Below are 12,170 nucleotides of genomic sequence, written 5' to 3'. Positions count from 1 at the left end.
AAATTTTGATGAACCACGTCGAGTAGTTTTGCGGAAGACATAACTTAGAATGTTATTACACCATCCACCTCCCTAAAACAAAACATCCATTTCGGTAAAGTGATTAAAAATAGCTACAAGGAAATCAAACAACTGAAGGTTCTATCTTCTCCCTTTTCCTATCCAAATTATCGCCGTGTAATCGAACCCAAAATTTTGAGCACAAATTACGACTAACAATTAAAAAGAAAATTAATAAAAACCCAAACATTCAACAAATTCAGATAAGAGATGTCAAAAGTAAAAGGCATAAAAAGTTTATTTAGCTTAATTAACAACAAAATACAGCTTTAGAACTAATTGCATGCTGGAATTAAAAGCTGATAATAAGTTTCAAACTTTATTGAAATTCAACATGAGAAAAAAAGACCCAAACCTAAAAAAATCACTTATTTCCTCTGTTTTTCCTGATAGAAAAGGGAAATCAAAGAAGAAGAATGCAACAACTCTCTCCGTAAAACTCCAAAGAAAACTAACGGGAAGAATGCAATAGCTCTCGTCAAATCAAAGAAGATGCACTGTTTTCCTTCGCATAAGCAAGCTAACGGGAAGAAGGGTATTTTAGCCAAGGAGGAAGGGAATGTTCAAATACCTAAGGGAGCTGGGGGATTAACATTCCCAGTAAAACAGGGAAAAAACTACTGTTGGTATTCAAAGTTTACCCTCACTTGGGAATAATAATCATCCAAACGTGGGTAAGTTAAACGGAAAAAAAGATTCATCCCATGAATGTTTTAATCCGTGAACCAAACGGGACCTTAATTTATATACATACATGTATACAAGTTAAAGATATCACATCAGTCATACAAAGCATTTACTATTTGAAAATTAGTAAAAAACTATTTCTTTAAAATCTTAAAATACATTTCTTTATTTTAAAACTAATAATCGCATAAAATCATAATTTAATATTTAAATAACAAAATTTAAATTCAATTCTGATAAAATTTTAGACAGTCATGTAACATATCTTAAATCAAAACTGTCAGAAAATTGTATGATTTGAAAATCGTTTCTATCATAAATAATTACGATTTAATAAACCAATATCTATAATTTATAATGTCCTTTGTAAAACCAAACCTTCATAACTTAAACAAAAATATCTTAAATAGATTCGAATCAGAGCAGCTAGAAACTTCTTTAATATACATGCCACTAGTAAATAAGTTAACAGACAAAATGTCCTTACTTACTGATTCTGGTGGCTGAATTGATTCCTCGAAAATGATACTGACGCGCTCCCTATTTTCTCCTTATAGCTTGCACAGACGTGTTAAACACTCACACGCTAAGTTTTCACTTAGTGATGCAACTAAGTAAAATAAAATAAATAAAATATTTAACTTATAAAACAAATAGTATTGTATAAAGACATTAACAAAATAAAACATGTATAAAATCATATGTCAACTCGTAAGAAGAATTTATCATAAAACTCTGTAATCAGATTATACTGTGCCATTTTAGATTTGTAATTTTCTATATTAGTTCATATCAATGTAAAACTGTACTTTTCTTTTCAAAATTTGATCATTTCAAATTCATATTTTTCTTATTCATATCAAACTTTTGCCCACTATATTGTCATAATAATACGCGGTACATGAGTTAGATAACAAGTGAGCGTGCTATATACCAAATTTCTTGTCAGAATAGATTGCACCGAGTCACTCCACCTCGTGTATCACTAAGGCACCCGAGTCAGACCACGAGTGACCCATCTTGGTGCCATATAATGCATATATATAGCTAATCAAATGCACCGAATCACTCTACCTCGTATACCACTAAGGTACACCGAGTCAGATCAAGAGTGATCCACATTGGTGCTATATCAGAAATATATTCAGATTCACTCCACCTCATGGCATGCCATTGTACCACTAACCCTCATTTTCGTACAATGAGTTTTATTCAAAATTAGTTACTAATTTGCATATAAAATCATTTATATAAAACCAGATCTGGGCAGCTCATGCAAAAAAATATTCACATGCTGTGAAATAAAATATCGAATAAAATAATTTGGGTTATTCAAACCCAAAATCATTTAAAAACCATTTAGTAAATCAATATAAAGATATTTCATAAAATAATTCAAATTGTTTCAATCGAAAACCTTCGAGGTTGACTCATCGTAAGCCGTTCTCATATTAGATATAAAATAAGTAAGTTGTTTTCACCTAGTGCCTCACTAGCTTCCTCTACGATCACCGTTATAACCCTCATATCCAGTTCATTTTAATCTCGATTATAATCATGAACTACTCGATTACCGATTTCCAACATATAAACAATTTCAAACACATATTAATGTTAATACTTAAACTAATATTATAATCGTATATCCAAACAAATTTCTAAAAATATAATCGATGCATATTCAAAACTTATTTATTTCCCTTAATTTAAATCAAATTTATTTCTTTTAATACTCCCTTCCAAGTCCTTGAAATAATATTTCTTAACCAATTTAACGACTAACCCACAATTACACATTTCTTCTAAATCAATCACCATAATTAAAAAATCCTCAATTTAGTCCCTACCAATCACTTTAATTCCACGTCAATCACCATTTTCAACTCCAAACAATACTTTTTTTTTAATTATTTTTTTCCAAGCAATTTCTTTAATCCCATATTTTTACCATTTCATCATCAACTTCTCCTAGACTTCCAACTTAGTCCTCCATCTTGTACCATTCTACAAAATAGTCCAATTCACTATTTTAACACCAATATCCAGCATAGTAACTCAATTTCCCAACAATTACCTAATAATCTTTCAACTTCACCAAGCTTGCAAAAAGGTCCCATAAACTTAACATTACTTCAAATTGATCCAAAACTTAATTCTATTCACATGAAACCATTCTTCTATCTAATCCAAACCCCAAAGAAAATTTTACATAATTTTTCTTCCTTAAGGCCAAAAATTTTGGAATCTTTCCTTAATGGTCTCCAACTTTGATTTAATCTTGGTTTAGTCACCTACAACTCTTTTCCATTCATTTCTAATCATTCCTATATAAAAAATAACCAAATATTAACATTTCTTACACAACCCATACATGACTGTATACTTACATCTTAGTCCCTTAGTGTTTTTTTATTAACTTTTAAGCTTGTAATTGATTCCATAACACTACCCATTTCACTTTTTATGCATGGAATCATGCAAAAGTTATACCAAAAGAAAGAGAATTTAGTGGAGAACATTTTCCTTTTTCACACTTTAGCCCAAATTCTAATTAAAATGGAGAAAAAATGAAAAAGAAAATCACACTCACCTTGGCTACGGAGGTTACGGTCAGCTGCTGGAGAATAAGAAGAATTTCAAGAGAATTCTATCAAAATATCTCTTAATTAAACCATTAGAAGCTAATTTAAAATGAATTTTTAATTATTTTTCCTTTATTTATAGTTTAATTTTATTAAATAACTATAAAAATCTCATCTATCAATTTCCCTTTTAGTCCAAACAATTTTCTAAAATTTCAATTTAGTCACTAAATTGCACTATTTCACTAAGACAGTAAATTCTTTTAATCTGACTGATCCACTTCGAATTATTCACATAAAAAAAATACTAAAACAACAATTTTAACCTCATACTACCATCCTTCAAATTTTTGTTAATTTTTTATTCAATTCGGATATCCGATTATTTTACCGAATTTTCCCAATTAATAACTTTTTCTACAAATTTTGGATCGAAAATATGGCAGGCACAAAAATTTTTCTTTTAAGGTAAACTATTAATTTATCAGACCAAAAAATATATATAACTTTTTCAAAAGTACACTTTAGGTCCCTGGAATTTTCTAATTTTTATACTTTAGTCACTAACTTTCATAATTGCATTTTAGTCACCTGTTGAAATTTTTGGGGTATTACAAGGTGTTTCCACTATTGGGGGCTGATTGGAGTGTTGTCTCGACTGCTTGGATTTGGTCAGAAATGCGTGTTGCAGGTGTTATTGTTCCTTGACATAGGCTTATCGGTTCCCTCTTCATGTTCCTTGACATGCTATTGTTGCATGGCTTGTCATCTTAGGGAGGATTTCTACGAGGGATCGTTTTCTGTGTTGAGCTTGAAAATTTTAAGCTCGCAAATTTTTGAACCGAGTCAAGCTCAACAATTCTCAAACTCGACTCGACTTGTTTACGACCCTACTTGCACTATTCTTGAAACTCAAGTTTCAAATATATAGCCCCAACCCTAATTGAGAAATGAAATACATTACCAAACCTTGGTGGTGTTAAAAATGAACAAATTGCTATTGTACATGCCAGCTCATGTCCAGATGATGCAAGGAAATCGATGCAAGATGGGAAGACAAATCGGCCATCATGGATCAACATTCCCGTTCCAGCCTGACGTTATCGGGAAAATGGACCGATTATCTCAATGGAATTGATTATGGTGTGAACCAGGAAGAAAAACAGTATACTCAGTTCAAAATTTTCAGATTATCTTCATCTTCCCATTCGTTGCGGGCCTCATCTTCATCGTCAACAAACTCCTTTAAATTGGCAACGAAACAGATAAAAGAATCTTGCTGAAAATGATTAAAAGAGTAAAAAGTTCAGCTTTGCATCCTACAAGGGTTCTTGGTATAAGAACATGCCAAACACGAGATACGTAAAGCCTTTAACTTGTAAAAGAACAACAAACTTTTTATAATACAAATTCTTTGCTTGTACATTTAAGAGATACAACTCATCATACATGACCTTAGCTACCATTTGTGTTTGACTTATGCCATCCTAAAAGCAATACAAGTGCTATCAATCAACCAAATCTACGAAGCAGTGATGCCTAATCTACGAGGATTATTATGCAGCATGTGATGTACGTGATCTTTTGTGCGTAAGCATTCCGGTAAGCGGGAACTAGATTGGTAGAACGATAATATTAACGTGCAATATCAGACGGTGAATTGCTTCAACTTCAAGAAGATCTTCTGCTTAGGAAGGCGATGAGTTCAAAAACTCCTGACCAAGCTCCTTTATCTTGTTCAGGAGAAGCATCTGCTCAGTTTCGAGCTGTACCGTGTATTCTTCTTGCATGTCTTGAAGAGTTTCGAGTTCGCTCAATGGAGCCGAAATCCCTTCAAGGTTGCTATCCTCGATTAAAGATTGAAGCTTGATCATCATTTGTTTCATCTGTACAAACCGACATCAAATTAGATGTCAGAGTTCGACATTGTTCGATTGTATAGGGCCATTGAAATCAACCTAAACAAAAAGTTTTCACCTGGCTTGATATTTGATGAGCTTTCGTTAAGGGTGATTCGGGGTCCGCACTAGGTCTTTTCTCTAGTTCTGGAACTTTTCTCGTAACCTGCACGTGAATCTCTCCCCTTTTGACCCCTTGAAGCGGTATCCACTTATCGGCCATCTCGTTTGGGGGCAATCTCTGATATTCTACAACACAATCACCTATGCTCGATGTCGGTAGCAAGGCATTGTGATCTTTGACGTGCAACAATAAAGGACTGCCGTCATCCGGGAATTCCAATGTTTGATGCCACTTAGGGTTCAACGTTTTGTACATGATCTGAAGGGCAATCCGTGTAACCGTTAAAAACTATTGAAGCATAGAATATAGAACAAACATACATCATTCATTCAAGTCGCAATACCTTTGTTCGCCTCTTCAAGTTTCCATATTGCACCCTCACATACGGATCACTTGTCCCTCTTAAATCGGCAGCTACTAGATCTCTTGCTTCGATAAGCACAAGTTCGACCCAACCATTTCCATGATTTGCAGAACCCTTGTGGAAATACGAAACACGTATCAGCGATTCAGCATAGATGCACTTGATATACAAGATCATCAATTAGTATGCATAAAAAGTTACCCTCGATCCGTCATAGTCCTCAACCCGAACTGCTTCTATCTGGATCCTTACTTCTCCGGAATTCACTTTTTCAAGAGGTATCCAAACATCCCTTGGTGACCCTTCTACCAGTCCCTCGAGACTTATACGAGCACTGCCAATGCTGTCATCTCCAAAGACCTCTTCGGTGTAGCATTTTATCTTCAGATATTCACCATCTCCTATTTCTTCAAACTCAAACTTCTGGTTCCAATTCGGATTAAAAGAATGTGCCGTCTTTGTTTTCTGAAGAACCTGAAAAAGAATTCATAGCAAAGATCGATGGTTAGCATAATGAATTCTATTGCGACAATGTGTAATATCAGACTCGTAACCTCAACTTCATCACACCTTTCCGTATTGCAATTTAACATACAGGTTACACTTTCCGCTCTTGTCTTTTGTCATAAGATCCTTCCCTTCCACTACAGTTACACTAATTCTCCTTCCAGTTCTTGAAAGGAAATTCGATGACCCGCTCAGTGATGGTTGTGAGCTAACACGTAAGTTGTTGAAGCTAAGAGAACCATCAGAAAATTGCCATTCTTTTACCACAAGCTTCACTGTCAACTGTTAAATTATATAGATAAGATAACAATTTTAGTTCGTGTGCATAAAATTCAATATTTTAATTCTCCACTAAAGAAAGGCACATCGCGTCGCACCTCCCCTGCATCGACCCCTTCAAATGGAAGAACCATTTCGACGTCTTTGCCGCAAAATTCAGAATGCTTAGCTATTACACCCGAGTCTGGCCCTATTGCCCAAAACATTGTGGAATCATCTGTAATGTATTTCATCTGCTCAATGGACACGAAAATGGGGAATCAACTTACCAGTGCCATTAAAGATGATGTTAATAAAGAATATTATGAAAAAGAGAAGGTTGTTCGATGAATATCTATTATGGTCAATAATCAATAGCATGTTACTCTTTATATAAACCTTTTATTAACATGGACTTATGCAACTAAGCTACGTATGTAAAAGATAACATATCAAAGCAAAGCAAGTACTCGACGTCTTTACTGGCAAGTAATTTTATTTCCCAGAGCTGTCCTAGGGCTCATAATATATTGCATGCACTTCTTTTACACCGTATAGAAACCACCTAAAGCCATATATCAATCTTTGGCATTGAAATTTTTGATAAAATAAGCATCAACTTTACGGTACCTTAATCTCACAACTTGCTAGATAATCGCAAGTCACACTGCCTGGAGTATGCTCGTATAGATGGAATCGAACAGTTCCCGTATTATCATGTAAAACCATGTTAAATGTTAAATTCCATTGAGGACAGGAGCCTGGCCTTACACTAGTTCTTCTGGTTAGCTCTCCCAACTCAACTTCAACAAATGTCTGCATAACTTTATCGTCAATGTGCTGTTGTAAACAATCTACACCGGAACTTGGTTGCTTTCTCAAGGGGCTTCCTCTCAAGCTACTCCTAGAAAGTTTAGTTGCGGAAAGGACCGTCACGTAGACAATACCGCCAACAGCCTTCTTCCTTAAATCTATGGCTGGTAAAGAGAAACATTGACGGCGAGGTTCGACCATTGTCTTAGCTAAGGTATCAGTCAAAAGTTTAACCTGCATTATGAGAAAAATAAAGATTAGCCCAACATTGGAAAGTAAGAGCTAAAGTTCTTGAGATGACCTGTTGGATTTCTAGATTAGTCCTCGCTGTCCGGAGAATAAAAAAAAACGAAAACATAGAAAAAAGTATGAAAGAAACATACCAACCAAGAAGAGACACCAGGCAGCTCTGTTGCAGGTAGTGATTGGCTTCCTCCACTGCCGAAGGCAACCGTTATCCTAACTTCGGGAGTTGATATAAACGAGTACAAAATTGCTTTCCCATCCAGAATCGGCATCAAGAGAAGCTGCAGTATGTAAGTAAAGTAAGTATCACTATATCATAATTAATAAAGCAAAAGGATTTGTAAAAGAACTTGTCAATTCTCCACATTCAAAGACTTCTAAAAGTAAATTTGCAAACCAATCTATCAAATAGATCAAGATTCTAGATAAAACTTCATTGTCCGATATAAAGAATAGAAAGAAGGGATACATGGCAAAAGCTTTTCAACATACATCACCCTTAATGTGAAGGCTATTTATAACAATCTTTGCAGTTCCAAACAATGGCTTGGCCACTTTGGCAAGTAACATAATGCTGAGGTCAGTTGTGTCCCAATCAAAACCCAAGCGCATAACTCGCTGACAAAATGAGTAGATGCTTTGTGAAGATCTCAAATATATTTCATTGATCAGACAACAGAAAATAAACCATTTGATGTGAAAAGGAAAATGGCCTTGAATAACAAGTTGTAATGAAAAAAAAAACAGAATCCAAACCTGATCACCAAAAGTTGACCAGCAAGTCCCATGAAGACCCAACCAAGGTGGAGATGAACCTAGTGAAAACTCCAGCAACTCTACTCTTTCCTACATGAATGATAATCTCATTGGTGAACATGTGAGTATCTAAATATTAAAATCAATCAAAAGGATAAAACTGTAAATTTGAACTTTTTCTTGAAAACCAAATGCAAATTGCATCACTTACAATAAGTCTTGATTTGTGATGTTTCAAGCGTTTCTGCATGCAAGAAAACACTTGATCATTTGAATGTAATAAATAAGAAGTTAAAAGAATGTTTGTATATATTTCTCTTTTTAAGAAGAAATAATTAAAACCAATATAATCTCAAAGCACCACAATTGAATATTTCTTCAAATATAGTATGTATTACAAAAAAATCATCATTTTCATGCAAGAGGTTAATATTTCATTAAAAGCCAAAGAACCACCAAATATTGCAGTAAGATACGAAAACGGGCTACTATGATGCTGGCTCCTGCAAAGTGAGATGGGATGGAAACCTTATTTTGCTCATCGTTGGGCTCCCCTTCGAAGGGGAGAATAGAGGGGGAAAGAACAGCATTAAACTGGTCTATCAATATACCATTGACAGCAGATATTTCGATGCAAACTTAAGCTTTTTCCAAAGTTAATATAAACAAACATATATTTGTCATAGGACCAGGCAATGTCCGGTATTTTAATCTAGAAGAAATTGTCATTCAAAGATCCCACAAGTTTTCAACTAGATAAAATGCTTAAAACCGGAGCTTGCAATAAGACTAAATTCAATAAGTTTTCTCTAAGATCCCACAGTCCTTACCTCAACAATAGATTCGAACCTTAATGAAAGCCTTGGATTCATGTAGTTGGACCAAATCTCCATTAAAAGCTTGTTTAGCCACTCACAGTGCTCCAATGGTGTTAATGGCTGTTCAAAAGTGCCGAATGATTGATCATGATAATACTCACATATCTTAGAAGTAAAAAGTCAAAGAAATTGTACGTACCGAAGTACTCAGTGTAACTCGCTTCCACTTCTTATTCAAGTCTTCAACAGCTATTCGATGTTGATAATTACCATACTGCAATGGAGGAGAAATACCTTAATGTCATCATAATAAAAATTTAAAACTAATTGCCATAACACACTCAACCAAAAGGGTGAAGGGCACAGTTATTTTCTTTCAAAACATTTAGATATCACAAAATAGTTTAGTGATCGAAAATCTAGTTATTATTATCAAATAAAGTCCAAAGTGAGGAAAAGAAATGAAAAACATGTCAAGGATGAACCTCAAGAACGATTAAAGTGCTTAGGTTTCGACATTCGAGTAACTGATAAGAGAAACATAGACTGCTTACAAAATTACCTAGGAATCCAATTTTTGACAAGAAGAAATCTACACCTTGGAGAAAAATTAAAATAGTAAGGAAAAGAGAATGGTCGAGGAACCGTCCTAATAATGAAGGAAAACAGCAATTTTTAGCTACAAGGGCTATGCCTAGCTAGCTCCAAAACCAACTAAAAAACGGATATGCATTCGATTTAATTCAATATAGGGAGTTTCCCTTTCAACAATGAACTCCATTTGTATTCTTTTCTTGAAGTAACAATGACATTTGACATGGTAAAGGAAGCAAGCGTAATTGTGGAGTATCAAGTACCAGAATCATGTAAGACTATGTTACTTCCACTAAGAACCATTGGCTGGCTATTTGAGGAAAAATATTCAAAATCAAGTTGCAAATATTGAGCCAAATAGAAAGTAATTATCTGAACACAGAAAACAAAAATGCCAGCAGGTCACATGGGGGGAACTTAAAATCCAATAGCATCACCTAATCAACTGAATCTATACATGTTTTGGACCCAAAATGGAGTAACAGTATGCCTAAGGAGTATTAAAGCATTTCTAACAACATATAAGCTCTCCCCTCGCGGCATTTAATATCAGATAGAAAATCTAAAATGGAAAAATGTAACAGAGATTCAAATGAGTGACATAACGAGCTTGTAATGAAAAGAAAAATATAGGATCATTCCCTAAACAATTCCTATGTGAACATTAAAGCTGATTCATATCCATAAGCATAAAACACATCGAAAAGGAAGGAACTTGCCTGGATGGTTACCCAAACTGCAAGAACAAGAGGAACCCAATTGGACAAAGAGAAAAACCATTTCTCCAGAGCCCAGAATATCAAAATCAAAGGGATCAGAAAAGGAAGATAAGGCTTCTTCTCCACCATAACATTGTTGAAAAAGTCCACAACTCCATCAACGTTCACCAAGCTTCTTTTTCTTCTTCTACCCATTTCAGCTAACACCAACAAGAAAAATAATCTCCAAATCTTCGTCCTCCAAGGAAAACAAAAATCTGTGGTTTACCTTAAAAGTCTCAGCCCAAACTCACAAATCCATACTTTTTCGACATCTCCCCACCGTAGAAAATGAGCCAAAAGGACAAATAAAAGGGTTATGATAACAGTATCCAGATGTATTCGTAATGGAAAACTCATAAAAGGAATCCAAAGGAACAAATCCAAAGATACCAACTTTGAGTCTCCATCTTCCGTGTAAGAGAATTAAGAGCCACAGAGAGAGAGGAAAAGTCAAAAGTCATTCCATAATCCGAATGCACAGAGAACAATGATGACTAAACTATAAATATTATTATTGTCTTTTTTGGCAATTAACAAATAATTTCACCGAGACTTCTAGATGAGAGAATAATATACGAAGTTAAATGACCGTTTTAATTACTGAATACTGTAATAAGAACGCGGATTATGCCATCTTCTTTGTTACTACTAATAACAGATTTAATAAAAACTAAAATATTAAACTAAACTAACAATAAGTGAATAAAGCTATTTTTTATTAAGTTAAAGTAATTATAATGTAATATTTATTTTAAATACTCTCAATTATTTAACAATGAACGCTCAACCTCATTGTTGCAATCGTTGGTGTTCGAACCTGTAACTCTCGAATCCCATGGATTCGAATGCCACATAAAACCACCACGCGGTCAACGAAATCTTTTTCTGTGAAACCATACTCACTTCAAAATATTTATACAAGATATAAAATAATAACAATTTACAAAAATAGAGCCCCAAATTTACAAACTCGATAAATAAAATAAATAATTAAAAAATTACAAGCTGACTCTTTTCGATTCATGACCTCTATGTGCCCACTAGGCCATCATTATTTTACTCTGATACTCCACTGAGACTCCTCGGATGATATCTTTGTCCCATCGCACTCCACGAAACCTGAAATATGCGAACGAAAACACATTCAGAACGGTAAGCTTGCAAGTCCCGCATCACACAATACCTATAGCATACTACATGCATTCATTAAATGATCATACTACTAAACAGAATCATGTGCATACAAATACACTCAAAAACATGTTCTGGTAAGTCTAGTGGTGTGGCCAACACCCCTACCTTACCTAATATCTCATGAGTATGCAGAAACATATCAAAAAACATGAGATAGGTCAGGCGATGTGGTCGAACGAATTTACATGCATCTCAAACAACACACTAGCCTATCCCAAACGTGATAGCTTCAGGGTAAGAAACGAAATTTACGTGCATCGAAACTTATTGCCCTTAGGCTACCACGGATCCTCGAGAGCTCGAGGTGAGGTCCAGAATTTATGTGCATCAGAACCTCACATCCCGATCATACATATACATGCTCTCAAGCATAAGGTACAATTCTAGAATTTACGTATATCGGAATTTGTACTGGTACGACCCGAAATTTACATGCATCGATAATGCTCTTACAATACCAATATTGATGGATAGAAGTGCTCTATTTTGAGCATGAAATCATACCCAA

The 12,170-nt window shown here is 34.6% G+C and overlaps 1 protein-coding gene across 1 annotated transcript; it reads right to left on the bottom strand.

Annotated features, from left to right (window-relative positions):
• Nucleotides 1–4,726: 4,726 nt before the first annotated feature.
• Nucleotides 4,727–10,930, bottom strand: LOC120184134 (synaptotagmin-5-like). The gene is made up of 14 exons (XM_039188684.1): nt 10,427–10,930; nt 9,313–9,387; nt 9,126–9,233; nt 8,507–8,539; nt 8,296–8,385; nt 8,032–8,157; nt 7,677–7,820; nt 7,111–7,527; nt 6,600–6,734; nt 6,286–6,504; nt 5,917–6,189; nt 5,695–5,829; nt 5,307–5,609; nt 4,727–5,215 (listed from the first exon to the last, which is right to left on the bottom strand). The coding sequence occupies exons 1-14, from the start codon at nt 10,619–10,621 to the stop codon at nt 5,018–5,020; spliced, it is 2,451 nt and encodes an 816-aa protein (XP_039044615.1). The 5' UTR covers nt 10,622–10,930; the 3' UTR covers nt 4,727–5,017.
• Between the last annotated feature and the right edge of the window lie 1,240 nt (nt 10,931–12,170).

This window comes from Hibiscus syriacus, unplaced genomic scaffold (genome assembly GCF_006381635.1).
Source record: "Hibiscus syriacus cultivar Baekdansim isolate YM2019G1 unplaced genomic scaffold, ASM638163v2 tig00112857_pilon, whole genome shotgun sequence".
In the NCBI taxonomy this organism is placed as follows: Eukaryota; Viridiplantae; Streptophyta; class Magnoliopsida; order Malvales; family Malvaceae; genus Hibiscus; species Hibiscus syriacus.
This window is presented reverse-complemented; position numbering and strand designations above follow the sequence as displayed.